The sequence below is a fragment of the Neohortaea acidophila genome (genome assembly GCF_010093505.1).
Source record: "Neohortaea acidophila strain CBS 113389 unplaced genomic scaffold BDY17scaffold_1, whole genome shotgun sequence".
Classification (NCBI taxonomy): domain Eukaryota; kingdom Fungi; phylum Ascomycota; class Dothideomycetes; order Mycosphaerellales; family Teratosphaeriaceae; genus Neohortaea; species Neohortaea acidophila.
Window position 1 is genome coordinate 1,781,047 of NW_022985510.1, and position 27,992 is coordinate 1,809,038.

General features: G+C 56.6%; 11 protein-coding genes across 11 annotated transcripts; 5 read left to right on the forward strand and 6 right to left on the reverse strand.

The window, feature by feature from the left end:
• Positions 1-1,846, reverse strand: BDY17DRAFT_289727 (oxidoreductase). Its single transcript, XM_033732394.1, has one exon. The coding sequence runs from the start codon at positions 1,642-1,644 to the stop codon at positions 325-327; it is 1,320 nt and encodes a 439-aa protein (XP_033594379.1). The 5' UTR covers positions 1,645-1,846; the 3' UTR covers positions 1-324.
• A 313-nt stretch (positions 1,847-2,159) lies between these two features.
• On the reverse strand, positions 2,160-2,996 carry BDY17DRAFT_314671 (uncharacterized protein; the record flags this gene model as incomplete). Its single annotated transcript, XM_033735843.1, has 2 exons — positions 2,160-2,318; positions 2,379-2,996. The coding sequence occupies 2 exons, from the start codon at positions 2,994-2,996 to the stop codon at positions 2,160-2,162; spliced, it is 777 nt and encodes a 258-aa protein (XP_033594380.1).
• A 286-nt stretch (positions 2,997-3,282) lies between these two features.
• Positions 3,283-4,236, forward strand: BDY17DRAFT_314672 (uncharacterized protein; the record flags this gene model as incomplete). Its single annotated transcript, XM_033735844.1, has 1 exon — positions 3,283-4,236. One exon carries the CDS (start codon positions 3,283-3,285, stop codon positions 4,234-4,236), a length of 954 nt encoding a protein of 317 aa, XP_033594381.1.
• A 64-nt stretch (positions 4,237-4,300) lies between these two features.
• Positions 4,301-6,694, reverse strand: BDY17DRAFT_244589 (uncharacterized protein; the record flags this gene model as incomplete). Its single annotated transcript, XM_033730548.1, has 2 exons — positions 4,301-5,916; positions 6,034-6,694. 2 exons carry the CDS (start codon positions 6,692-6,694, stop codon positions 4,301-4,303), a joined length of 2,277 nt encoding a protein of 758 aa, XP_033594382.1.
• Positions 6,695-6,970: 276 nt separating this feature from the next.
• BDY17DRAFT_289730 (TOR1 phosphatidylinositol 3-kinase) lies at positions 6,971-14,564 on the forward strand. The gene has a single exon (XM_033732395.1). The coding sequence runs from the start codon at positions 7,095-7,097 to the stop codon at positions 14,340-14,342; it is 7,248 nt and encodes a 2,415-aa protein (XP_033594383.1). The 5' UTR covers positions 6,971-7,094; the 3' UTR covers positions 14,343-14,564.
• A 742-nt stretch (positions 14,565-15,306) lies between these two features.
• On the forward strand, positions 15,307-16,930 carry BDY17DRAFT_307155 (voltage-dependent anion channel-domain-containing protein; the record flags this gene model as incomplete). The annotated part of the gene is made up of 5 exons (XM_033735101.1): positions 15,307-15,366; positions 15,423-15,459; positions 15,522-15,843; positions 15,900-16,420; positions 16,482-16,930. The coding sequence occupies 5 exons, from the start codon at positions 15,307-15,309 to the stop codon at positions 16,928-16,930; spliced, it is 1,389 nt and encodes a 462-aa protein (XP_033594384.1).
• A 170-nt stretch (positions 16,931-17,100) lies between these two features.
• On the reverse strand, positions 17,101-17,784 carry BDY17DRAFT_320330 (uncharacterized protein; the record flags this gene model as incomplete). The annotated part of the gene is made up of 1 exon (XM_033736429.1): positions 17,101-17,784. The coding sequence occupies one exon, from the start codon at positions 17,782-17,784 to the stop codon at positions 17,101-17,103; it is 684 nt and encodes a 227-aa protein (XP_033594385.1).
• Positions 17,785-17,882: 98 nt separating this feature from the next.
• Positions 17,883-22,083, reverse strand: BDY17DRAFT_289733 (NUC185 domain-containing protein). The gene has a single exon (XM_033732396.1). It carries the CDS (start codon positions 21,942-21,944, stop codon positions 18,075-18,077), a length of 3,870 nt encoding a protein of 1,289 aa, XP_033594386.1. The 5' UTR covers positions 21,945-22,083; the 3' UTR covers positions 17,883-18,074.
• Positions 22,084-22,134: 51 nt separating this feature from the next.
• Positions 22,135-23,011, forward strand: BDY17DRAFT_243943 (uncharacterized protein; the record flags this gene model as incomplete). The annotated part of the gene is made up of 2 exons (XM_033730485.1): positions 22,135-22,257; positions 22,319-23,011. The coding sequence occupies 2 exons, from the start codon at positions 22,135-22,137 to the stop codon at positions 23,009-23,011; spliced, it is 816 nt and encodes a 271-aa protein (XP_033594387.1).
• A 107-nt stretch (positions 23,012-23,118) lies between these two features.
• BDY17DRAFT_229202 (uncharacterized protein) lies at positions 23,119-25,104 on the reverse strand (the record flags this gene model as incomplete). Its single annotated transcript, XM_033730188.1, has 2 exons — positions 23,119-24,009; positions 24,061-25,104. Coding segments are annotated over 2 exons (1,935 nt in total), but the record flags the coding sequence as incomplete, so codon positions are not given.
• Positions 25,105-25,852: 748 nt separating this feature from the next.
• Positions 25,853-27,984, forward strand: BDY17DRAFT_289736 (Alpha/Beta hydrolase protein). Its single transcript, XM_033732397.1, has one exon. It carries the CDS (start codon positions 25,880-25,882, stop codon positions 27,902-27,904), a length of 2,025 nt encoding a protein of 674 aa, XP_033594389.1. The 5' UTR covers positions 25,853-25,879; the 3' UTR covers positions 27,905-27,984.
• The last annotated feature ends 8 nt before the right edge of the window (positions 27,985-27,992 follow it).

Sequence of the window (27,992 nt, forward strand, 5' to 3'; positions counted from 1 at the left end):
GATCTCTTCCGCAACAATTTCCATTCTGCTCGCCTTCCCTGTTTGGCTTATTCTTCATCTCACAGACCTCGTCTTCTCTCTGGTGTGCGCGGCATATCCAAGTGATAAGGTAATGTAACCAGGATGCCACTGCCTGATTGAGCAACGCTTTCCCCTGTCGGGATAAGCGATATGAGGCTCCGCAACCCTGTCTGCCCGTCTCGCCGGTGATTGCTCCGCGTTCCATTATCAAGTGGCATCGAAGGCAATCAATGGCGGCAGATACGCGCTACGCATGATGAAGATGCCACGTCGGCCTGCCATTAACCACTAACTATTAATACCTCACTTCTCCAAATCAATTGGCGTGTCTTGCAGTTCCCGAAACCCATACTCCACCACCGGCACCGCGTTCGCCGGCGGCCCAGCAAGTTTGAACATGAGCAACTGCAAGCCTGAGCACCAAATGGTCCACAAGATCGCGCGCATCACCCACATTCCCCACACCGTCTCCGGGTGGATGAGACGAGGCATGCCCGGCGCCAACTTCTGCGCGCGATCAACCGTTGGCCGCATGGCCTCCTCGTACTCTGAGAACGCGGCGGGGAGATCCTCGGGATGGCGGAGGAGAGCGCCAGCGAGGTTGTAGGCTCCATTGAGGCCCAGGGTGGTGCCCATGCCGGAAATGGGAGAGGCGCAGTATGCCGCGTCGCCGAGCAGCACCACTCGCCCTTTGCTCCACTTGTCCATGCGCACCTGCGCGACCATGTCGTAGTAGAAGTCGGACGTGGCGTCCATCTCTCGGAGCAGCCTTTCGCATTCCCAGCCTTCGTTTTGGAAGTACTCCCTGAGCAGCGCTTTCTGGAACGCCATGCCTCTCCGACCGTCCGCTGCGGCCTCCTTGAATCTGGTGTCTTCCTCGTTGATGACGCCCATGGAGACGGTACGTCGGTCTTTGACCTCGCTGGGCCGTAGCATGATGCCCTTCCTCCCGGGAGCGTGGAACCACCGTCGCCACTCATTGTCGGTGGCGGCACTCGGGATGCTGAAAAAGCCGATATACAAGCCCAGTTGTCGCACTCTGTCGTCTTCCCCTTCTGCGCCCCAGACCATGTTGCGCGTTCGACTCTGCAGTCCATCCGCCCCCACCAGCAAGTCGAAACTCCTCTTCTCTCCGCTGTTTCTGAAGGTCACATGCACCTTTTGCCCATCCTGGTCAATAGTCTCGAGATAATCCCCATACACATACTCCACCCCTGCACCTCCCTGCCGCACCACTTGCTCACTAACACTCTTGCTCCGCTTATAACAAATCTCGGCGAGCCGTCCACGCAGAATCTCAATATCGCTCGTCCCAGTCTGCACCTTGCCCGTTCTATCAACGCCAAACTCAGCCCAAACGCGATTCTGAGCGTCCACAATCTGCGCGCCCTCCTCGCCCGTAAGACACGTGCGTATCGTACTCTCCAGTCCCAGTTTGCGTATAATTGTCATTCCCGCGCCGCGGATGTCGACGTTCTGCCCTTGGGTGCGGAGGGCGGGGGAGCGCTCGAGAATAGTGATGTGAGGCTTTTCTTTTGCCGCGAGAGGCGATAGCAGGAGGAAACTTGCGAGTGTCGGGCCTGCGATGCCGCAGCCTACGATGAGGATGGAGAGAGGTGCCATTGCGCCAATGCGTGTGAGGATTGTGATTTTGGGAAACAGAACAGATGATGGGATACCTTACTTGGACGGCGCGCACGGCGCCTCTTTATACCATTTGCTTCGACAAATATTAACGCTCGGGTCCGAGTCGCTTCCAGCAGACCTTACCCGATATTCGTCGGGTCCTTATGTGGATTGCGATCCGTTGTGAACACCCAGAAATTCGGAGATAGAGCTGGGATGAAGTCATGGTCCACGCGCGGCAGCTCGGCGTCGGCCAACAGTGTGCGCCGGCCGGGCAGGCAGCCGCGCAGGCATCGGCGCCGGCTTGCAATTCATCACGGTGGGGTCTTTTAATCAAGTATGATGCTAGATCAGAGTACATCGATTTCATCCATTGATCGTGATATCATGCTTTCGAATAGCTAAGAATTGGTTCCGCGGAATCAATTCTTGCTGTAGCAGAACGAGAGAGTGAAAAGCAGCTGCCGCCTGCCTATTGAAGTCCTGCACCAACATCCGATCCAGCCCATCCATTAATGGCCATTGACAGACGTCTCGGACTCTGGCTTGGTGGCCAAAGCAACAATGCTGAACTCCATATTCCCCTGTGCCTCCTTGACATATCGCCGAACACCCAACTCCAGCGCCCTTTCACTCAAACAATCTTCGTCTTCCGCAATCGCTCCCAAATCCTAATTGATGAGTGGAGTCAGTGGGGATCAAATGGAAAGCTGGAACCCGCGCGAACTCACAATCGGTCCATTCCAGCCTCCCTCCAACTCGTAGAGATGCCCGTTCTTCCCTTTCACGAAACTGATGAAGTGATACCCGTTCGGCTCCTCTGAGCTCGGCGCGACGGAGTCGCCCTTGTACGCCGACGCCATATGCGCTTTCTCCAGCTCGGCCGAATTGTACAGGACAGCAGCGCGGGGTACCGGTTTCTGCGGAATCGCTTCCTTCAAAAGGTTGTCGATCAGGGAGTTGTCGAGCACGAAACGTTTCGCCGGTCCGTTCGCAACGCTGTGGATGAGAGCCATCAAACCACAAGAATGCCCGATGGTTTGCTGGAACCATACGATCGGCTCGTGCTCGCCACATCCGTCGTACGTGAGTGCTTTGGTGCCGCCGTCTTTGGCGCGAACCCGGCCGTAGACATCTGCGGGGGAGATGAAGATCAAGGCGTGCACTGGTCTGGGAACGAAGGCGAGGAGGTCGGGATCGTCGATGCTGTAGACGTCGTGGAAGCCTAGTTGGGAGGACACGCCCAGTCTGTGCACGAGATCTGTAAAGACTTCGGGGTTGTTTTCGAGCGGGACGAAGGTCTTCTTGCCTTTGGCATCGACGTATACGCCTGGCTCGTGTGTTGTCATGGTTGTGAGGGGTTGAGAGTGGTTTTGCGAAGTGCGGAATGGTAGAGAGCAAACGCTTTCAGAGCATCATCAGAAGGAGAGGCGATGGTTTCAATTGTTTGCTGTGGCAGCTGATGACCTTCAGGCTGCAACGACCTTGCGTGTCAGATGTTGTTGCCTGAGGCCACACCCAGAGCTCCAACGCCGAGGTCCACTTCATCATCACTTCATCAGCCATTGCTCTCTTCGACAACATTCTACAACAACAAATACAATCGCATACGCCAAGCGTGAGAGTGCTTCAACAATGGCATCCCCTTCATTCACCCTCACCCCGAAAACCGCCAATCCCCCGCGGAACAAAACAATCCTCATCACAGGCGGCGGCTCCGGAATCGGCCTCGCAACAGCCCACTACCTGCACGAAAGGGAATACAACAACAACGTCGTCGCCGTGGACCTCGCCACAAACCCGCCAGGTGTAGAAGAACTCAAACTCTCCCCTCGCTTTCTGTATCTCCAATGCGACGTCACCAGCTGGGCCTCGCAGCGCTCCGCCTTCCAACGCGCAGCAGACTTTTTCGGCCGCATTGACTGCGTCTTCGTCAATGCCGGCCTGGCGGAGATGGGCGAGCAGATCTTCACGGATGCTACTGATCGTCAGGGGCAATTGCAGGAACCGGATAGGCGCACGATCGACGTTGACATTCGCGCCGTGGGCGACAGTTTGAAACTCGCGGTCTACCATCTGCGCAACGACATGGACGCGAAGACGTCGCAGCGACGAGGCTCAGGACGAGGGCAGGGAGGCAGTATTGTGATGACGGCTTCTTTGGCGGGGTATCTGGCGTCGGCGGGCGCGCCGCTTTACTCGGCTGCGAAGCACGGCGTCGTGGGCTACTTGCGAGCTTTGAAGTCCGATTGTCTCAAAGTCGGGATTGGCATTTCCGTTGTTGCGCCTGGGATTACATTGACGCCTATCATCCTCGGGCGGAAAGAAGGGCAGACGCTGGAGGATTGGGGTCAGGATATGTCGGGGCGGGGAGTTCCTATCAACAATGCGGAGACGGTGGCTTTGGTCGTGGCCAACCTGATGGGACAGGGGACGAAAGCCAATGGCTCGGGGATGCTTGTGCAAGCGAATCGCGTGCAGGAGCTAGAAGGAGGAATTGCCAAGTCGAGGGCGCAGTGGATGGGAAAGGAGCACTTGGAGTTGTTTCGAGGTGGCCGTGATGCACCCTTATTTCCGAATAAGCTGTGACGTGCTAGCTAGGTGTGCTAACGTTGTCGCGAGTATACATCTCTGCACTAGAGAAGCCCTCGACCTACTCAACGTCACTGTCCACAAACATGTCCTCCGCTCTCATCCTCTTGCGCGGGCCCGTGGACCTGCCACTCGCAGAACTCACGTCCGTCGCAGCGATGTCGTGGGTGTGAGGAGCCGTCGTAGGCTTTTCGTCCATCGCGCCATCCAGACCGCCGAGTGGCTGATGATTGTGTTGCACTTGGGCACGCTTATCGGCCAGACCGTCGTCCTTCGCAATGCCGTCTGTGTCATCAACAGCAGCATGAAGAGCGCCGTTGTTCGCATGCTCGGATGACGCCACTACAGTAGGTGATTCACCCCCGTCAGCTTTCTCCACCAACATCGCGTCGCGTTTCCTCTTCTCCTCCTTTTCCGCCTCAGCCAGCGCAACAGCCTTCTCCTCCTCACTCAACGGCGGCTCCAAAAAGCCCAGCCTCAGCTCCTGCTGCACCTCATCCGTAAACACCGACTGCTTCTTCCAGATATCGTCCAGCAGCACGAGGATCTTGCGCTTCCACTGCTCCGCCTTCATCCTCCCCCACGCATACTCCCGATCCAGCTTTCCTAGCCGCTCAAACGTTTTCTGGTGCCGGAAGCCGGCTTCGAAGAGCGTGCGGTACTTCCAGGAATTCTTCACGCCGGCGGTCGTGGAGGCGTACAGGATGTCGGAGATGATGTAGAGGGCGACGAGTTTTGCGTTGGATGGGTCTTCTTGGGGTTTGGGTTCTTTTGTGAGTTGAGAGAGTCCGGAGTCGAGGGTGGAGAGATTCTCGTCGGGCTCGTATATGTCTTCGTCATCTTGCTCGACATCTGAGAACTCGTATTTCGCGGCGAGACTGGTCGATAGTGGTTTCTCCACGTTGAGTAGTAGGATATCGACAATCTCTTCTGCACCACCGTTTCCAGCTTCCTTGATGGCCAGATTCGTCACTCGGGCGACATCGCCTTTTCGGAGTCGGGCATTGCTTGTAGGGAGTCGTGATAGGAGATGCACCAGCTTGGCTCTCTTCAACGGACTCAGACACTTCCTCTCCTCCGTGATGTTTTGACCTTCGCCCTCTTTGCCCATGTTGAAGCGTCTCTCTTCGCCGGAATCACCCTCGCTTTCCTCATCGCTGGTGAAATAGTCGGCGTCGTGGACAACATGCTCGAGGCCCTTCAGACCCGGGTATGGCACTTGGACGTACGGCGGAAGCCAATCGATCGCCAGATCCTCGTGCACTCTTTCTGGTCCGCAGAGACGTCGTTTCATGATCATTGCGGCGTCGTCGGGATCTTCATAGGTCCAGAGGAGAAAGCGGTAGTAGATCCCGCCGGCGCTGCGTGAGTCATAGAGGAATGCGAATTTCTCATCTTGCTGGACGGCCGGGAGCGCCATGAGTGCTGCTTCGATTTCGAGAGCGCGTTCGGGATCGGGCTCGCCGAGGAGAGTGTCGACAACTGTGTGAATTGCTTGGACTTCATCGATACTGTCAGGTGGTTGAACGGTGAGCGTCGCATCTGGCGGGTCGGAGTTGTTTGCAGCTCCACCAGAGTAAGAATCATAAGACGCCGGAGGTGCGAAGCCTGCGTAGTCCCCTGGAGGTGGCGCATTGCGCAGAGATGAGTGCGAGGGTTGGCCCCGAGACTGCTCCGCTCCGAAAGGGGTTGAAGAAGATGCACTTGTCGATTCCGACATTGCTGGATGATTGGCAGCCGATGAGAGATATCGAGAGGCGGATAGATAAAAGCCGCAGCCAAGGTACTTGCCACTGATTGCACTGACAGCATTGTTAATTTGTGCCGAGGGTACGTCTGCAGCAAGAGTTGCGATGGCGTTTATGGACCCCTTCGACGTTGACTCATCAAGTCCCGGCGGGGCTACCAAGCGTACGGTGTGAACTCTGACATGGTCCTTTAGAAGTGCTTTGACTCCATCGATAGACATTGTGGGAGGTAGAGAGGACAGTTGAATTGTAGGACGCGGAGTGTCGTCAACACGATCATCATTGTCGTCGTGGTGGGTTTCTGGCTGCGAAGTATGTCTCGGGTCGCTCCTGGACTGGTCGAGATCCATCATGTCGTATTCTCGTTCCGCTTCTTGCGCCTCCCTCATCTCGTCGAGCGCTCGTCTGCGTTTCATGCTGGGAGGCGGTTGACCGGGCATGGAGCCGAAGCCACCAGTAAGACCACTTCTTGGGTCATGAGAAGGACCATCGAAGCCAGAGTCTTGCAGGCGAGAGCGGCCACGATCGTCGTGATCAACCCCAAAGTCATCCTCGAACTTTTTTAGCGCTGCAGCAGTCGCTGCTTGCTCTCGCTTTTCCTTTGCTTGGGCGGCTTGTCTCTCCTTTTCAAAGGCAGACAACATCTTCGGCGCTGCCAGTTTTTGATTCACATCGGGAAACTCCCTGGGGATGTCGCCTTCCGCCATGACTGCTGATGGGTGCTTTGGTCATGGGACGCCTACTTCATTTGTTCTCAGTGACTAAAACTAGGTCAGCATAATCCTGTGCATGTTCAATGTGGTCAGTGTGAAGATGGTGGTGGTGAAGGAAACGCGTGAATGAGAGAGCCTGATGGACTTGATGTCGAAGATCAGGCCTTACATAAGCCGCGTGTGTTCCGAATTCAATTGGTCCAAGCTTCGGAAGAGCCGCGGGGCCAGCCGACCTCATGTCCAGATGACCACTTCTGCAACCCCAACCAATCCCCCTCTTCCCAACCACGAAGGGCGGCAGCGATGGTGAATATGGACGAGGAGGCTGAAGGAGACTCGTCCTAGTCCTTCGCTACACCCCACACCCCCAACCTACACGCCACTCCCCGGCATCATGGCGCAAACCTTCAGAGATAGCCTCGATGCCCTCTTCAACGACCTTCGAGCCCGGTCGGAGAACACGCGCCAAAATGCGGCGGCAAGACTGGGAGAGCAGGTCAATTCCTGCTTCAGAGAACTGCCGCCCGCCGAGTTCGCGCGCTACTACAATGATGTCAACACCCGGATGGTCGCTCTCATCATGGGCGGCACCGACACGCACGAACGCACCGGCGGCCTGTACGCCTTGAATGCTTTGATCGATTTCAAGGGAGACGATGCGGCAGCAAAGGTGACCAAGTTCAGCAACTACCTCAAGAGAGTGCTCGAGGGCAATGATACCAGTGCGATGGTGGTTGCGGCAAAGTGTCTGGGCCGATTGGCGACGCCTGGCGGTGCCCTCACGGCGGAACTTGTCGAGGCGGAAGTTAAGCACGCCCTCGAATGGCTCACGTCGGAGCGGAACGAGAACAGACGGTTCGCCGCGGTGTTGATATTAAGAGAGCTGGCCAGGAATAGTTCGACTCTGCTGTACCCATACATTCCCGGCATCCTCGTCAGCATATGGGAGGGCTTGCGGGACCAAAAGTACGCCATACGCGAGGTGGCGGCAGAGACTGTCAGCCAGTGCTTCAAGGTCCTCTCCGCCAGGGATCCGCAGCAACGGACTACGTGTTTAACCCGCATGTTTGAAGCCGCACAAGATGGTTTCCGGAGAAACACTGTCGAGTCCATTCACGGATCGCTTCTGGCGTACAAAGAGCTACTCGTCCAAGGTGGAATGTTCATGCACGGTGCTCGCTACAAGGATGCGTGCGAGCGGACACTTCTTCAGCAGTATCGCGAACATCGCGATCCAACCATTCGGCGTACGGTCGTCGAGATCATCCCCATCCTCGCGGGATACGCACCGAAAGAGTTCTGTGTCAATTATCTCGCCCGCTCAATGTCCCATCTGCAGACTCTTCTGAAGGATCCGCGGCAGCGTAACATCGCCTTCGCGGCTATCGGCCAGATTGCGCATGCTGTTGGATCGCAAATTGCACCATATCTTGACACCATCCTCCTTCATATCCGAGACGCACTCTCCGTCAAGAACCGCAGCAAACACTCGGACGAGGCACCCATCTTCGAGTGCATCAGCATGATCTCCATCGCCGTTGGCCAGACTTTGAGCAAATACATGGAGGCGCTGCTCGATCCTATCTTTGCCTGTGGACTTTCTGACGCTCTCACACAAGCACTCGTCGACATGGCACATTACATTCCCCCAGTAAAATCGACGATCCAGGAGAAGCTGCTGGATCTGCTCAGCCGGACGTTATGTGGGCAGCCATTCCAGACCCTCGGTCATCCCACACATGGCAAAGGATTGCCACCCATCTACACGAAAGAAGTGCGCGATCAGCGAGACCCGCAACACCAAGAGCACAAGGACCATGAGATTGCTCTGGCTTTGCACACCCTCGGCTCCTTCGACTTCAGCGGTCATGTGCTTAACGAATTCGTCCGCGATGTTGCCATTCGTTACGTCGAGGACGATGATCCAGTAGTACGAAAGGCTGCAGCTTTGACATGCTGCCAGCTGTTCGTGAGAGATCCGATCGTACACCAGACAAGTCATCACGCCATTCAGGTTGTGTCAGATGTCATTGAAAAGCTTCTCACAGTCGGCGTTGCGGATCCCATTGCAGACATCCGTCTCACAGTCCTCGTGTCGCTGGACGCTCGCTTTGATCGTCATTTGGCAAAGGCCGAGAACGTTCGAACGCTGTTCCTCGCTCTGAACGACGAAAGATTTGCCATCCGAGAAGCTGCCATGAGCATCATTGGCCGGCTCACCGCCGTCAACCCCGCTTACGTCTTCCCTTCACTCCGCAAGGTTCTCATCCAATTACTTACCGAGATCGAATACTCCAACAGCGCGAACAACAAGCGAGAATCTGCACAGCTCATATCAGACCTTGTGAGCGCCAGCACCAAGCTCATTAAGCCTTACGTCGACCCAATGGTCACAGTCCTGCTCCCCAAGGCCGATGATCCCAACGCTGATGTTGCAGCCACCACGCTCCGCGCACTCGGTGATCTGGCGACAGTTGGTGGAGAGGAAATGATGAAATACGTTCCAGAGCTGATGAAGATCATCATCCGCAGTCTGCAGGATCTCAGTTCTCCCAAGAAACGAGAAACGGCTCTTTGTACGTTGGGCCAGCTGGCCAGCAGCAGCGGCTATGTCATCGACCCGTACCTGGAGCACACGGAACTTTTGACCATTCTCGTCAACATCGTCAAGAACGAGCCGCCGGGAGATCTGCGGCGCGAGACAATTCGCCTCATGGGCATCTTAGGTGCTCTGGACCCCTACAAGCACCAGCAGGTCATCGAAGACTCGCCGGAATCGAACCTCAGAGCTGAGGCGGAGGCGGAATCGGATGTGACGCTCATCATGAAAGGCATCACGCCAAGCAATGAGGACTACTATCCGACCGTTGTCATCAACACTCTCATTCACATGCTCAAGGACGACGCTCTCAAGCAATACCACTCCGCGGTCGTGGAGGCAGTGATGAACATATACGCCACCATGGGCATGAAATGCGTGCCGTATCTCAATACCGTGGTTCCAGGGATCGTCGGTGTGCTGAAAGACGCTCCAGATGGCCGGTTAGAGGGTTACTTCAACCAGCTCAGTTTGCTCGTCAAGATTGTGCGGCAGCACATTCGGCCACATTTGAGACTCATCCTCGATGCGGTCCAAGATCATTGGCATCGAGGTACGACACTTCAAGCGACCATCCTGAGTCTGATCGAAAGCATCGCGAGAAGCCTTGAGGGCGAGTTCAAGATCTACCTCGCCCGAGTGCTGCCACTCATGCTCGGTGTGCTTGACGGGGATACTAGGTCAGATGCAGGCAAAGCAGCGTGTCAGAGAGTTCTGCATGCCTTCCTCATCTTCGGCTCGAGCGCTGAAGAGTACATGCACCTCATCGTGCCTGTTGTGGTGCGGATGTTTGACACCGATCGATTCCAGCCCCGCGACATTCGACGAGTTGCGATCGAAACGATTGGCAAGCTGAGCAAGCAAGTCAACATCTCGGAGTTTGCAGCCAAGATCATCCACCCCCTCGCTCGAGTGCTTGCTGGGAACGAATCATCTCTCCGGCAGCCTGCACTGGACACACTGTGTGCTCTCGTCTTCCAGCTTGGTCCGGACTATCTGCATTTTGTGCCCAGTATTGAGAAAGTGCTTCTCACGCACAAGATACATCACTCACAGTACGCCACCATCATCAACAAGCTGAAGAAAGGTGATTCTCTGCCACAAGATTTGAGCCCGGAGGAGCGGTACAGAGACGAGGATGACGACCAGTATCCCACGGAAATTGCCACGAAGAAGCTTGCGGTAAATCAGCAGCATCTCAAGAATGCCTGGGAGGCGAATCAGAAATCGACACGGGAGGATTGGCAGGAATGGATGCGTCGCTTCTCTGTCGAGCTATTGAAAGAGTCTCCGCAGCAAGCCTTGCGAGCCTGCACGCCTCTTGCCACCATCTATCCTCCTCTGGCCCGCAGCCTCTTCAACTCGGCTTTTGTCAGCTGCTGGACCGAGCTCTATGACCAGTATCAAGAGGAACTGGTACGCTCGATCGAAGTTGCACTAACATCATCCAACATCCCGCCGGAAATTCTGCAAATCCTGCTCAATCTGGCCGAGTTCATGGAGCACGATGATAAAGCTCTGCCCATCGACGTTCGAACGCTAGGAATGTACGCCGGGAAATGTCACGCCTTTGCCAAAGCATTGCACTACAAGGAACTCGAGTTCAATGCGGATCAGAACGCCGCTGCCGTGGAAGCTCTGATCAGCATCAACAATCAACTGCAGCAGACCGATGCCGCTTTTGGAATCCTCCGTAAGGCTAGGGGCTACACGGATGTCGATCTTCGAGAGACCTGGTACGAGAAGTTGCAGCGATGGGAAGACGCCCTGGACCAGTATCAAAAGCGAGAGCGCGAGGAAGGCGAGAATGCAGGGTTCGATGTCATCATGGGCAAGATGCGCTGTTTGCATGCCCTTGGCGAATGGGACACGCTCAGCTCCATCGCCGAAGACAAATGGATGAATGCAAGTTCGGATCAAAGAAAGCACATTGCTCCTCTTGCTGCCGCTGCTGCTTGGGGCATGGGCCAGTGGGAGCTCATGGACAACTATCTCGGCGTCATGAAGCAGAATTCGCCAGATCGGTCGTTCTTCGGCGCCATTCTATCCATCAACCGCAACCAGTTTGAGGACGCGCATGCTCACATCACCAAAGTCCGCGATGGACTTGATGCCGAGCTCAGTGCATTGCTGGGAGAGTCATATGCTAGGGCGTATAGTGTGATTGTACGGGTGCAAATGCTGGCCGAGTTGGAAGAAATCATCACCTACAAGCAACATGCCGGCGACCAGGAGAAACAAGAGCGGATGCGCCACACGTGGACCAAGCGACTCCTCGGGTGTCAGCGTAGTGTCGACGTATGGCAGCGCATGCTCAAAGTCCGCGCTCTGGTCATCACGCCGCCGGAGAACAGCGACATGTATATCAAGTTTGCCGCCATTTGCCGCAAGGCTGAGCGTAATGGACTCGCCGAGAAGAGTTTAAACTCACTGCTGGGCATCAGCAACAACAGTGAGTACAAGATTGTGGACGAAGAGGGCATGGAAAAGGTCCGTGCCGCGCCGGACAAAGTTCAATTCGCAGTGTACAAGTATCTGTGGGCCACCGGTCACCACGACAAAGCTTTGCTTTCCTTGCGGGAGTTCGTTTATAAGCTGAGGAAAGACTTCGACACGAGAAGCCAGGAGTTCGCGAACGGGTCGGTGAATGGCACGTCCTCCGCACACATCAATGGTACGAATGGCATCAATGGCGACCAGACTCCATTCAGCTCCACCACTGGACAGCCGTCCGCAAAGGACAAAGCGGACTTGGATGCCGCAAGGACGTTATTAGCTCGTTGCTATCTCAAGCAAGGCGACTGGCAGATTGCACGGCACGGTGGCGACTGGCAGTCCGACCACGTAGGCGATGTCCTGCATTCGTATTATGCGGCGACTCGCTACAACGAGAACTGGTACAAGGCGTGGCATGCCTGGGCCCTGGCCAATTTCGAGGTCGTTACGGCACTCACGTCGGAAGCAGGCCGGGAAGAGGCCGATGTCCCGCAGCACATTGTCCACGACCACGTTGTCCCTGCAATCAAGGGCTTCTTCAAGTCAATAGCATTGTCGTCGAGCAGCTCGTTGCAGGACAATTTGCGGCTGTTGACCATGTGGTTCGCGCACGGCTCGCACCAGGAGGTCACCCATGCGGTCACCCAGGGCATTTCGACCGTCTCTGTGGATACCTGGCTCGAGGTTCTCCCTCAGCTCATCGCTCGCATCAACCAATCGAATCGTCTGGTTCGGGAGGCGGTGCACGCGCTGCTCGTCGATGTTGGGCGAGCGCACCCCCAACCCCTCGTGTATCCGCTCACAGTCTCGATGAAGTCGGAGACGTTGACGCGATCGCGCGCTGCAGGCCGTGTGATGGAGGCTATGCGCCAGCACAGTCCGAAACTTGTCGAGCAAGCTGCCGTAGTGAGCCGCGAACTCATTCGTATCGCCGTGCTGTGGCATGAACAATGGCACGAAGGCTTGGAAGAAGCGTCCCGCCTGTACTTCGGTGACCACAACATCCAGGGCATGCTGGACTGCCTCGAGCCGCTGCACGAGATGCTGCGCAAGGGCCCCGAGACTCTGCGCGAGATCTCGTTCATTCAAAGCTTTGGCCGGGACCTTAACGATGCTCGCCAATGGTGCGAAGCGTACAAGACTACGCAGGAAGTCGGCGAGCTCAACCAAGCATGGGACTTGTACTACGGCGTTTTCAAACGGATTGCACGACAGTTGCCGCAGTTGATGAGTCTCGAGCTGCAATATGTCTCGCCGGAGCTGAAGAATGCGCACGACCTGGACCTTGTCGTGCCGGGCACCTACCAAAGTGGAAAGCCGATCATTCGCATTCAGTCTTTCGACCCCGTGGCAACCGTGATTTCCTCCAAGCAACGGCCTCGGAAGCTGGGACTACGCGGCACGGATGGTTTGAAGCATGAATACCTACTCAAGGGCCACGAAGACATCCGCCAGGACGAGCGCATCATGCAGCTTTTCGGGCTTATCAATACCCTCCTTGCCACCGATACGGAATGCCTGAAGCGTCATCTGAACATTCAACGCTTCTCTGCGATTCCCCTTTCGACTCAGTCAGGTCTCATTGGATGGGTGCCAAACAGCGATACTCTGCACGTGCTCATCCGTGAATATCGCGAGAGCCGCAAAATCCTCCTTAACATCGAGCATCGGATTATGTTGCAGATGGCACCCGACTATGACAACCTGACGTTGATGCAAAAAGTGGAAGTGTTCGGGTACGCACTCGATAATACGACGGGGCAGGATCTGTACCGAGTGTTGTGGCTCAAGAGCAAGAGCTCGGAATCGTGGCTCGACCGGCGGACGAACTACACTCGCTCGCTCGCCGTCATGTCCATGGTGGGATACATCCTGGGTCTGGGCGATCGACATCCTTCGAATCTCATGCTCGATCGCATCACAGGCAAGATCATCCACATCGATTTCGGCGACTGTTTCGAGGTGGCGATGCACCGCGAAAAGTACCCCGAGCGAGTGCCCTTCCGCCTGACGCGCATGCTCACCTTCGCAATGGAGGTCAGCAACATCGAAGGCAGCTTCCGAACGACGTGCGAGCACGCGATGCGGCTGTTGCGCGAGAACAAGGAATCTCTCATGGCTGTGCTGGAAGCCTTCATCCACGATCCTCTGCTTAATTGGCGGTTGGGCAACAATGATAATCCACCTGAGCCCTCCTTCCCCTCGGAGCGCCGCAACTCCATCATCGCGCAACCACCCGGTCCAGATGCCGGGCGCCGCTCATCGATTGCACCGAACGGCACGAGCGGCGGGCCTGGGAGCTCTTATCGGCCCCGGCACCGCTCGAGCACGCAGGCGAATGGCAATGGGGAGCAGCAGGTGGAGAAGGAAGTGCAGAATGCGCGGGCAGTGCAGGTGCTCAGCCGGGTGAAGGAGAAGCTGACGGGCCGCGACTTTAAGAAGGAGAGCGAGCTGGGCGTCAACCGGCAGGTGGAGAAGTTGCTGGCGGAGGCGACGAATCTCGAGAATCTGTGCCAGCACTACATCGGGTGGTGCAGTTTCTGGTGATCTTGCCGCTGGCTGCGAGGATGGTGAATGGCTTCGATTGCTCGCTTCTGCTGTCGCTTCGAGCAGGGCGTTTTGCTGGAACGAGGAGCATAGATAGGCGTATTACTTATGAGCGGGAATGTGGGAGGTACGGAAGCGACAACGAGACACGAAGGCGTCTGCGCATCGAAAGGTTATTAGCTACAGTATAACTAGTAAAGCATGGCTGTGTATTGTCAACAACACCCTATTCTCCTCTTCTCCGCAGTGAGTGAATTTCCAGGCCTCGCAGACGGCGGACATGACGTTGCAGCGAAGCTTTCTGATCTGAACCCCGAAACTTTATCTTCCGCTGCTCCCGAGGGCAATTCCGGGGTTTGGGCCCACGCCGAGTGGGGGCAGGCGTCGCTCACTCGTGCCCTGCACCGCCTGCAACCCCGTAGGATTCCCAATTACCTGACGCAAACTCGCGAACATTTTCCGCCCGCCCCGCGCGCGGCTGGTTGACGATGTCTGGGCTGCCGCTCGGGTGAAGTGGCGTGTAGAGCCGATCCTCCCGCTCGCATGTCCTCGACTCCACTTCCGTTCGAACATCTTTCTCATTTTCTGTTCACTTTTCCCTTTGTCTCGTACTTGTCTACTCTGAATGCCACGGCGACCTAGCTTGGGCGGATCGTGGGGGTTTTACCAGCTGGCTTTGAATACCTTCTGGACGACGAAGTTGCGGCACCGACGGATATGGAGTGACTGCTTCGCGGGCTGGATACAACGAACGTCGCTATACCATACTGCCTCCGTTCAGCCACTATTCCATACGCTCGGCCAGCCGACTATGCTCCTCGACTAGGGTGAGGCCTCATTCTTTCCCGGAAACTCGCATCAAATGGCAACCGAGACCTGTGCAAGATGCGGCGGCGCAGCGCATCGCCCTCAAGCGCGCTTGTCGGCGGAGCGGCGAGAGAGCATCGAGAGCACGCTGGCGAAGATGAATCTCGGCTTTAAGCAGCGCGTGCGCCACTTCACCTGGACCTGGTTCACCATGACTGTAAGGGAAATGCAGGCAACGTGAGGAACGAATGAGTACTGATGGACAACGAGCAGATGGCAACAGGAGGCGTGGCCAATGTCCTCTACCAAAGTGCGTATCCGCTCATTCCATACACTAATGATGAACGGCGTCTAACATTGAGTCCCACGCAGCCCCGTACCGCTTCCCCGGCCTCTACACCCTCGGCGTCATCGTCTTCCTCTTCAACATCTTCCTCTTCCTCTTCAACATCACCATGATCTGCCTGCGCTTCCACTTCTACCCCTCTCTCTTCATCGCGTCCATCACCCACCCGACCGAAGTCCTCTTCGTGCCCGCGTGCATCATCAGCACCGGCACCATCCTCCTCAACATCACCCAGTACGGCACGACGCCCGGTAAGGCCGGGACGTGGTTGGTCGACACCATGTTTGTCGTGTTCTGGGTGTATTGCGCGTTCGCCGTCATCCTCAGCTCGAGCATTTACTTGACCATGTACGTGTGGATTTGCCAGATTTATAGTCGTTATCAACTAATTAAGATTGCGGTAGATGGTCCACTCAGACCTTCACCATCGATCAGATGACTCCTGTCTGGATCTTTCCCGCCTATCCGCTGCTCATCGTCGGCCCCTTTGCCGGCCAACTCGCCTTACACATGCTCCACCCCCGCGCCGTCGACATCATCATAGGCGGGTGGATATTCCAAGGCATCGGCTTCATGGTGTCGCTCATGATCTACGCCTCATACATCTACCGCTTGATGACAAGCAAACTCCCCCGCGAGACGCTGCGACCCGGCATGTTCGTCAGCGTTGGTCCCTCTGGCTTCACCATCGCCGGCGTGGTGTCGATGGGCCATCTCCTGCCCGATGTCGTGCCTGCCGATTACATGGGGAATGGTTATCTCTTCGCCCAGGTGTCGAAGATCTGCTCGCTGTGGGTCGGCCTTTGGCTCTGGGGCTTGGCGCTGTGGTTCTTCATCGTCTCCGTCGGCGCGCATTATTCGTGTGTGCGAGACCGGAAGATGACATTCGCCATGACGTGGTATTCCTACATCTTCCCCAATACCGGTGAGTCTCACTTTCTGCTTGCATTTCCATCGAAAACGGCCTGACCTGACGGCATGTCCAGCGCTCATCACTGCCACCTACGCCATCGCGGAAGCACTCGACAGCGCGCCCATTCGAATCTTCGGCTGCGTCTTGACCGTCCTTCTCGTCATTGCGTGGATCGCCATCTTCATCACCATGATCCGAGCCGTCATCGTCAAAGACATCCTCTGGCCCCAAAAACAAGAGGATCGCGACGAAGGCGGCTGGACATCGACGGAGGTCAGGCACATGTTATCGGCCGCGAGAACTCCGCATCCCACCTCCAGCACGCCATATCACGACCCCATGCAGAGGATTGCGTTTGGGGAGGACATGTCGCGGAAAGACAGTCCTAGTGAGAGTGAAGTCGACCGCAAGGCGTCTGATGGGGGGACGCATTCTGAGGGCAGTCCTGTTGATTTGCCCGATCAGTCGTCGGATCGGTTTATGCGATCGCGGAATCTGAAGCCGAATGATAGCGTTGTTTAGCGTTGTATGCCGCGAATTGATCGCTTTCGTCCTCTTCATGCACAAACGTCGTCGCTGGTCAGGAGTAACTCCTGTTACCCCGGCTTGGATCCAACTCTTGCATGGCGCTTTCACCCAGCGTGTGTTAAGATGCTCCAGCTCCAGCCCAAAGCAGCAGTAGTAGCAACATCCTACTCATCATCCACAAAACTACTCGCCAGCCGCCCAAAAAACGGCACCTCCACCCGATCCAGCGTCCCGGCATTCCGCCACGCACAAGCAGTCAAGTACACAATGAGCCCCAAATCCCCCACAAACAGCATCCAGCTCACAACCGCCGTCCAGCTGAAAACGACGTGCAGCAAAAACACCGCGCTGAACAGCATGGCCGACTGCCAAGCGTGGAAGCGTACGTAGTCGCTCTTGTGCTCGAAGAGGAGCAGCACCACGCCTCCTGCCGGCGGGAGTAGCAAGTAGGCCAGACACGCTTCCAGCCGTAACGGGAAGCCGAGACTCGTTTCAAACCCTGCGCCGTCTACGCCTGCCGTCGCGCTGTGTCGCCATGCTCCGTGCCCTATGTAGTCGTTTGCATACCGGTCCGCGGCCGCCGCCTCACCGCTTTCGAGATCCGTGTACCCACCTGTGGTCTCGTCTGCGAATTGTGAGGGCGAGGGGAGGCGGGCGTTGCGCGCTGCGGCCCAGGGGTCTTCTTCGCCGCCGCCGCGGGAGGAGGGGAGGATGGGAGTTTTCAGGTTGCGTTGGGGGTGTGGGGAGAGGGGAGGTGCGGGAGAGGTGGTGGGTGAGCGGAGGGGAGGCGATTTGGCGCGTTCGGATTCGGGGGGGCTGGATTGGTAGGGGGCGAAGTTCATTGCCATGTTTGGTTGTGTCTTTTGTTGGCGGGGAGTTGGTTGATTTGTCGTGGATGTGGTGTTGTTGGAGAGAAAGGGAGTAGGCAACCGCGAGAGCTCGAGGCCGCAACTTTTTGATGGAGAGAGCTCAGGGACGTGCCTGATTGAGGGTCCACGGGAATGCCCGCGGAGCTTGTCTGGTTTAGGAAGGAACGCACACGATACGCGATGCACCTTATACAGTAGAATTGAAGTCTCTACGACCTTGCTATAGCTACTGAAGTCGATGGCCGAGCATTCCATCTCCATACAGCACATCACATATACAGCGATGCCGTGGCACAGATATCCCTCTTAATCAGCTCCTGACAAGTCTGCATCTTGTTGAACAGCGTCGGATCGCCAATAATCCTCGCCGCATTCTTCACCTCGCGACACGTCTCGTCCAAGCGCGTGATGACCCGCACAATCGTCCCCTCCAGCACATCGGTCAGATCGGTGATGCGGCTGAAAGGCATGCCGCGCGCCCACTCGTACACCACCTCCACCAAGCCGAAGCGGGGTTTGGAGACGAAGTCGTTCGAGTCGTCGGCGGAGAGGATGACTTGGTGCAGCGTCTGGATGTGGTTGACTTTTTCGGAAAGCTTGACAATCACTTCCTGGCCTCGCTCGAGCGCGGGCGTGATGTTGGGTGTTGACTCGGTCTTTTCCTGGAAGACGAAGCAGGATAACAGCGCAACAATCTCCTCGGGCTCGAACTCGGCCAGTGCATTCTCCAGCACGAGTTCAGTCAGGACGAGTTCGTCGGCGGAGTGGATTTCACAGGCCACCTTGCCTTTCAGCTCCACGCGGGAGTTCTCGTCGATGAAGCCAAGGTCTTTCAGGACGGAGATGCGCTGTTGGTAGTCGGGGAGTAGCTGCAGGTTCTGGTCGGACATGAGTTGGCGGATAGAGTCGATCTTGTCCTTGATGACCCATTGATCGTGGGCCATGGCAAAGTGCTTGGGAAAGTCAGCACAATGAATGCACTCGCAATTTTGGGCGGTGTCGGCGGCCTCGGTGCGTTGGTCAAGTAGAGTGCGAAGGGACATTTCCTTGAGGTATTTATACCAATCGAGCTCATTCCACGTGGAAGATGTCCAAGAAGAGCAGGTGGAGAGCAGCTCGCTCTTTGCTTGAGCCATGGCTGTTGGGTCCTTCTTCAGTACACCATCGACATCGATTTTGACGTGCGAGCTCGTCAGGGCCTCGACGTCTTCCAGCGGTATCATCATCAACCTGAGTTGCATGTCACGTTCAGTATCCGGGAGAGGAATGAAGCGCCGGCGGAAACGGGGAAGGTAGGGTAAGAAGTCGGCGTCCTGGCGTTTTCTGGCGTTGCGATACACGACTTCCAGAACCTGCACACTGGGAGCTTTTCCTCTGCTCGCGCCTTCTCTGAGCAAGACACCGGCCGTTCGAACGTCGTTCTTGCCTCTGAACACGATGAGACGCTTGGGCTGGAACATGCGACGCCCGACTGGAGTCGCCAGCATGGAAAGGTAAAGATCGGCAGTAAGGCGTTGAAAGTCAACACTTGCCTGGTGGCACGCGTCAATGTCCTTGTCGCAAGTGCCGCAAGGCTCCCGTGTGACCTTTGCAAGATCGGCTTCCGACACCTTGATCTGTTTCTCATGCTCAGGTAGCAGCGCTTGTGTGGCATTCTCGGAGAACGAGCGCTTGATCATCTCTTCAATCTTGAGCGCTTCGACTCGCAGGAGATTCAGGATCATGTTGTAGGTGAGGCGGAACTGTGAACGCAGTTTGGTCGGGTCGCCTAGCATCATCTGTCTCAGTCGGGCAGCCGGTGGCGCTTCTTCCGCTCCAGGTGTGACCAGCAAGACGTATCCGACGGTGTCCAACCCTCTTCGACCCGCACGTCCTGCCATTTGAGTGTACTCGCCGGGCAAGAGATCTCGGAAAGCTTTGTTATCAAACTTGCGGAATCCAGAGAAGACGACGGTCCTGGTAGGGAGGTTGAGGCCCATGGCGAACGTCTCGGTGGCAAAGAGCACCTTCACCAGCGTTTTGGCGAACAAAATCTCCACGCACTCCTTGACGATTGGTAGAAGGCCTCCGTGATGCACAGCAATTCCGCGGCTGAGCAGTTCTCGAATACGCCGGATCTGAGGCAGTTGCTTGTCATCCGCCTTCAGACGAGCGAGCGACTTCTCCAGGATCATATGAATCGCACTCTTTTCACTCGCCGTGCAAAAGTCAAGATTCGACAGAGCGTCGGCGTTCTCCTCGCAGCGCTTCTTCGAAAAGACGAAGATGCAGCACGGCAGCAGCTCTTCCTTCCGGAGATGTTGCACCAAGTGCACCCACAGATTTCGATCCTGGGCCGCAGTCGTTCGCCCGCCACCTCTTCCCGTTCGAGCAATGTTGCCTTGACCACGGCTGGAAGGCTGTCCACGCCCTCTCTGCTGTGGGCCGCCGCGTCCATTGCCCCCGCCACGCTGATTTGCTCCACCCCCTCGTTGTTGACCACCACGGCCTCCGCGACCGCCTCGGCCAGCAGCCGCGGCGGCTTCCTCTTTCTCTTTGGCTTTCGCCTCTGCCGCAATGACCTTATCACGACCGCTCAAAGCATCGTTCGCATCCTTCCAGCCCTTCTCAATGAACGTCTTGTTGGCATCCACGATTTTGAACATCTTCTTGTCCGCCCATATGTAGTGCTCCAATGGGACGGGTCGTTTAGGGGTGGAGATGACATAGATATCCTTCTTCTTCGTCCGTCCCACCCACGATGCGAATTCTTGAGTGTTCGGCACCGTTGCGGAGAGACAGATGAGCGTGACGTGCTCGGGCAGCATGATGATGACCTCTTCCCATACGACGCCACGCTCAAGATCGTTCACATAATGAACTTCGTCGAAGATGACGAATTCGACGTCTCGAATTAGATCCGCACCGCGGTACAACATGCTTCGGAGGATCTCGGTGGTCATGATGAGACAGCTTGCCTCTGGCCGAATCTGCACATCGCCAGTGAGGATGCCCACATCGTCGAATTCGTTCCGGAAGTCGCGAAACTTTTGATTGCTCAATGCTTTAATGGGAGAAGTGTATATGGCCTTGGTCATGTGCTTGGCTGCTAGGGCGATGGCGTATTCAGCAACGACCGTCTTGCCTGCGGAAGTATGTGCGGCGACAAAGACAGAGTCGCCATTCTCCAGATGGTAAACGGCTTCTTTCTGGAAAGTGTCCAGTTCGAACGGCCAGGTGCGTGCCATTTCCGGAACGAGGTCGCTGAAGTTGGGGATGTCTCTGTTGACGTCGACCATATGAGCCCATTCCCGTCCTCCATGTTTGTTTCGTGCTATGGCCAGAGGTCCATGCGGAGCCAGCGATGGAAATTCCACGGGGAGAAGTGCATCGATGTCCTCTTCCTCTTCGCCACTATCACCATCATCTGCGCTAACACCATTCTCCTTGGGCAGTGCTTCACCATTCGGAAGAGGTGGAGCATCAGCAGGCTCTTCTTCGAGCGCTTCTTCAACATCCTTGGCAGCCTGTTCATCCGACGATGCAAGCTCAGGGACGCGCAGGCCTCTCGCAAAGCCCGGAGGCACTTCTAGTAGACCCCCTTCGGCGGCAAAATCAATCACACGATCCAAAGACTTGCTTTTAGGAGCCTGGTCCACCCCGTTTTGCAGCAAGACTTCATCTTCATACGCCGCAGTCGCCTCGACAGCATCCAGACCACCAGGGGCAAAGGGATAGAAGCCCGCGGCGCCACGCACGAAATCCGCTCGATTCGCCGGTTTGCGTAGAAGCGAAGTCGAGTTCTTTGCAGTGGCGCTGTTGGCAGGGACGGTGACTTCTTTGTACCCGGTCACGCGGCCCTCGAGTCCCTCTCTCGTGAAACGAATGACAGTCCGGGTTTGGGTGGTGGCCAGGGCAAAGAGGTTATCGTAGTTTGTCGGTGCGTCCCATCTCTGCTGTAAGCGATCCAGCCATGTCGGGGTGAATGCTGTAGATGGCGTGAGGAAGTCCCGTGTGAGCTTGGCCTTGACTTCCTCTCGGGACGTGCGGATTCGTTTGCGTGGTTGCTCTTGGTCCAGAAGCTCGTCGATGTCAGTGTGCAGCTTTGACGAAAGGAGCGAGAGCTTCTCCAAGCCATCGCTGACGCCTTCTGCCATCATGCCCTGCCCTCTGGAATGTGCAGCGGGACGATGAGCGGGATCAAGTTTCCGTATGTGGATGGAAACGTGAGATGTAAAGGCAAGTGCGAACGCAGCCTTCCAAATTCGAGAAGGCCCGTGCTTCAACTTGATGTGCACGTCACTTCTCGGAATCTATAATTCTCACAAGAACAAGCACGAACACATCGAAATGTCCGAATCGACCGAGACGAACGGCGAGAACATGCACATCGACCCCAGTCGCGCGAAGCTACTGGCCGAGAACATCGGCCACGTCTACTCCAGGATCCAGAGCGTGAGCAATGGCAGAAAGGTACCACACACACTCTCTCTACTCTGCCTCGCTATATTGAGCGTCCTGACACCACAACCAGGTCCGCCTAATAGCCGTCTCCAAACTCAAGCCCGCAAACGACATCCTTGCCCTGCACAACAGCACGCACGCCCAACGCGACTTCGGCGAAAACTACGCCCAAGAGCTCACGGAGAAAGCAGCACTCCTTCCCAGCTCTATCCGGTGGCACATGATCGGCGGGCTGCAAACGAACAAGTGCAAACCATTAGCAGAGCAAGTCGCCAACCTGTTCTGCGTAAGCAGCGTCGACGCCGCGAAAAAGGCAGACGCGCTGGAGAAAGGCCGCGCCGCGCTGGCGGAGAAGCAGACGCTAGAGCAGAAGTTGCGCGTGCTCGTGCAGGTCAATACGTCGGGGGAGGACAGCAAGAGCGGCGTCGAGCCCGACGAGGCGGTGCAGTTGAGCAGGCACATCCGCGAGAAGTGTCCGCATCTGCAACTCGCGGGTTTGATGACGATTGGGGCTATTGCGCGGAGCCAGGAGGCTACGACGCCAGAGAGTGTGAATGAGGATTTTGTGGCGCTGCGCGAGGTTCGGGATCGGATTGCGGAGCAGTTGGGCGTGGACAAGGCGGAACTGGAGCTGAGTATGGGCATGAGCTCGGATTTTGAAGCGGCTATCTCGCAGGGCAGTGATGAAGTCCGAGTCGGGACAACGGTTTTTGGGGATCGGCCTGCGAGGAAGGAGGCTCAGATCGTGTCTAATGGGCAGTGAGAGGAGATTGGAGCACCGAAGAAGGCGTGATATGGCGCGGATTACGTTGCGACTACATCTCGCCATGTCGACAGACATCTGCCGAAGCAAGGCCTCCACTACTGCGCAATCGCCTCAGCAATCGCTTTGGCAAGCCGGCGGTAATCCACCAGCAACTCCTCCACCTCGGCAATCTTCAGCTCTCCGACATTCTGCACCTCCAAAAACCGTTTCTTCGGCGGCTTCAGTCGGCTTAGTTCCGCTAAAGTCTCCCGGGCATTCATATCCTCGTCCCTACCATTCACGCCGCTCTGGACCTTCTCCGGCGACGCTCCGCCACCAGGGCCGTCACGACTCGTCACTGGGGACTCGATGATATCGCCTAGTCGACTGGTCTTCTCCACGCCAGGAGATGGATCCTTCGGTGTCTGAGGCATACTGCCGGCACGGCCGAAGCGAGCGAAGCTGGGGACTTGAAAGCGATTCAAGGGGTTGATCGTGGAGAACAAGGTGCCTGTTGGGGTGATGACTTCCTCCTTCGGCTTGTCTTTGAGTGCCTGTCCGTCAGCGAAGAGCACGCGCTTCCCACTTCCGATGGAACGGGCGCTGTCGACACTTCGATCCCGCGGCTGCTTGCTACCGCCAATCAACTCGACAACCCTTTCGCTCCGCCTTCCGGAACCGAGAGGGTCATCGATCGTCGGGCTGTTGGAGCCACTGTTGGCCAACGATTCGTCTTCCTCGCCCATTCGCGGCGAATTCACGAGTTTCCTCGCGTCTTCGAGCGTCTTGGGCAGAGGCGATGAACCTGCGGGCTGGTCTTTGAATCGACCAAAGACGAATTGGAAGCTATTCTCTAGCGTGCCGTTGATAGAGTCGTAGATCTTGTCGGCCGTGTTTAGCAAGTTCTCCCGGCCGGCTTCAATGCGATCGGCCTGCGCTTGCATCATTGCGGATATGCGTCTTTGCTGTAGCAGACTCGGTCGCTCTGTGCCAGGAGTTCGCGGTGATGGCAGCGGCTTGAGCGCCTCGTGCGGGCTGCTGCTGGTATCTCGTGCTGTAACCGACACAGGTGTGACGTCCGGCTGGACTACCGACCCTGTGGTCGATTTGTCCAATAACGTAGTCGCATTACCCATTGCCACGAACGAGTCTGTACTGCTCGATTTCGGGGGTCCTTGGGGCAGCTCATCTGCGCGAAGGGAGCTGAGATCGATGGTCTCGAGGAACGAGATGGCTGCTTCGAGATTTACCAGGCAGTATGCAGCCTCACCATCCACTTTGCTCGAGGCTCGGAATCGCTGGATGAAGTTCAGGTTGCTGACGACATTGATGCCTTCGGGCGGAGATGTGATAAGGGTGTAAATCAGCGTGGGTAGGATCTCGTCGGCGGAAGAGGAGGAAGGAAACAGCTGTGATAGTGTATCGACAATGCTTTTGTGCGCAGCGGTGAGGTGTTGCAGCTTTCCGAGCGGATGATGTTCGTCATCCATACGTTGCAAAGCCTCGCGGGCATCCGCGAGCGAGTGGTGGATCTCATCCTCCTTCTCACCGGTTGCTTTGCGAATGTCTTCATTGGTGGGAGAGTCGACGTGCAGCTCTTTCAGCCCAATGCCAACGAGTGCCAGAGCAGCAGTCCTCGAGCGCAACTTTTCATCTCTCGCATCGTCATCGGAGCTCTTGTGCTTCCAGATCCTCTCATACACCTTCTCACATACTTGTCGCTCTACAGCCTCTTCCATGCCGAGGCGTTTCAGCTCGAGTAATCTCCGTGCCCGCTTCCTGTCCGTGACTTCCGAGGCCGTGAGCATCTCACCGCCGCTGTGGTTGGGCGAGCCATCTGATCTTTTAGCCCCCGATCCTGCTCTCGAACGAGACTTTAAGACGGTGCGCGCGTTATTGGAAGGTGCAGGAGACTTGTCCCGGCCAATTCTTGAAGAAAGCGAAGCGATGTGTGTGGCGATGTGCGAGGCAGCTCTTTCGTAGAAGTCTTGAAACAGGGCCGAGAGATCCTCAACGGACCTTGGGGTGGGATGGACTTTGGCGGACAAGCTCTCCAAGAAGCGCTCTGTCAGACTCTTGATCTCTATGGGCAGGTCGTCGAAGGTATTCGGCTGCTGAGGCTCGGGGCCTTGGGTGCCCGTCGAAGTGGCGGCGGGCTCCCCTTCGTCGTGCTGAACTTCGAACACATCCGTCACATGCTTCCTGCTGCTGTGTGTCGTAGAATCATCCACTGTCCGTGCGGCCGGGACGGCGGGGATGCCACGCTCTTGCAAGGTATGGGCTCTTTGCTTCCGAGATGGGCTGGTGAGCTCGGCATCGAAGCGGGGGAAGGAGTTGAGCGTGCGAGGTTTTGGGCGGCTGGCAGTCGATGCCGTGGACATCCCTTCTGCCATATCGATGTAGGGGGGAGATGTCGGTGGAAGGACGAGCTTTGTTCGCTACATGTACGTGAGCAAGCTTACGTATTGCTCCAGTGGAGTCTCCCGTAGCATCCGGAGGAAGCTCTCGTCTACCGCGAGGCAGGGCAGAGGGTGGGAAGCGAACGGAAGATGGACCACGCCTTCAATGATTGCAAACGTCGTCGCCTGATGACAGCACAGGCAGCAATCAATGAAGCAATGGCGTGTCAGAGCATGGCGTGCAGGAGATTGAGACGAAGCAGGCAGCCTTTCACATGCCCCAGGCACCAACCAAATGCTATCTTTAGCGGGACGTCGTGACGATCTCCCGGTCCCGGAAATCCCCCGCATGACCACATCTACGCGCTAACGCTATTGGTGACGTCTGCTGGCGGGCCATCCCGTCGCTTCCTCGTCACATGTCGCCCGCCTCTCTGTTGACGCCTGTTTCACCACTCGCCCTCGCCATCACACCCTCGTGCCACCTATGCAATGCCCTTCCTGGACCCCCCGACGGACTCGCGATTCCACCAACATGCCCCGCGTCGGTAACGTCCTCCTCGCCTGCGCTGTGTGGCTCGTCGGCTTCAACGGCCTCGTGAGCGCCGTTGAGTCACCTCGAGCGCCAACAGATCCCTACTTCCTATCGCCGCCGGGTTTCATCCCGGACGACAATGCGCCGCATCACGTCGAAGATCGAGGGGAGCTGGAGTTCACACTGAGAAGCATCTACCACCATGGCGTCTCCAAGCACCCCAATCTCCACCGATACATGGACATCCCCGCCAACGCCCAAGTCCGGGTGGCTGACGAGGACTCCAACAGCCACATCGTGGTACCCCAGTCGCTCCGCGCAAGAACCACGTCATCATCAATAGAAAGATTGGCGGATCGAAACCGCTCGAGGATTGATGGGCTGTTGGACCATGCACTCGCTTATGGACAAGCCGCATCTTTGCCCTCTTCTGCTTGGACGACCGATGAAGTGATCGGCCCAGACATCTCGGACAAGTCGACCGTCATCACCCTTGCGTGGGCGGCGGCCAACGCGTACGTACAAGAACGGCTCAAAGATCCGTGGCACGAGATTGGCGGAGGCTTCAACACGTCAGACGATTTTGGTTGGGAGGGCGATGGGTTGCGCGGCCACATTTTCGCTACCAAGGACAACAGCACCATCGTGATCGGTCTAAAGGGCACGTCGACGGCAATCCTTCTCGAAGACGAGACTTCAGAGCGGGACAAGGAGAATGACAACCTTTTCGGATCCTGCTGTTGTGCCCAGGGTGGCAACCTCATGTGGACGCCTGTTTGCGACTGCATGACAGACACCTTCACCTGCAACCAGACGTGTCTCGTGAAGCAGCTTAGGCGGAAGAGTCGCTACTATCTCGCCGCGCAGGAACTCTACCACAACGTGACGGAAAGGTATCCCAATTCGGAGATCTGGCTGACCGGCCACTCCCTGGGTGGCGTGGTGAGCACTCTCCTAGGTCTGACATATGGGCTACCAGTCGTCACCTTCGAGGCGTATCCCGACGCAATGGCCGCGTCTCGTCTCGGACTGCCCACTCCGCCCGGCTACCATGCTGGGGCGCATCAGTCTAGGACGGATGTTGGCATCCATCACTTCGGCCATACTGCCGATCCGGTCTTTGTGGGACAGTGCCATGGCCCCTTCTCTCCCTGTTCCCTCACAGGTTACGCACTCGAAAGTGCGTGCCACACCGGAAAGAAGTGTGCCTACGACACGGTGAATGACTTGAACTGGCGATCGAGCGTCCGATGGCATAGCATTATTGGCGTCATCAAGGATGTGTTGATGGCATACGATACTGCAGCGAACTGTACCACCCATCTGGACTGCGTCGACTGCTTCGCCTGGAAGTTCTTTGAAAGCAATGGAACTGAAACCACCACCAGCAGTACCAGTCGTCCAACAAGTACATACACCAGAACGCGAACGGAGACGTGTAAGACACCAGGGTGGTGGGGATGTCTGGATGAGACGACAACGTTCAAGAAGACGACTACCACCAGCACCAGCACCAGCACCACCTCGACGTGCAAAACGCCAGGCTGGTTTGGATGTAAAGATCCGACAACCACCAAGTCTACCACTACGATCACGAAATCCTCCGCCAGGCATGGACCAGCAATCACGACCGTCACGACAACGACAACCACCACTCCCACTTCAAGCACAACATGTGAGACTCCCGGCTGGCTTGGGCGTTGCCGCGACTCGACAACGAGCCCCTCCACGACCCCCAAACCGTCAAGTCCTCCATCCAAGCCCACGCCGACGGCCACCAAGCCGCCTACGGGCTGTGCTTCGCGAAAATGGTTCGGTCTCGTATGTGCGGATCCGACGTCGACGACATCATTATCCACGCCGAGTCCCTCGCGTCTGCCGACTACCAGGCGGAAGGTGTGTGCTCGAAGGCATTGGTATGGGTTGTGTAAGGAGTGGCGTTGGGAGGAAGTGATTGATCCTAAGAGCGATTTATGATTGCGTATAGCGGGGAAAGACGGCGTATTATTAGAATTAGTTTTATCGCAGCTCCACACGAATATATTGATAATGACTGCAATCCTCT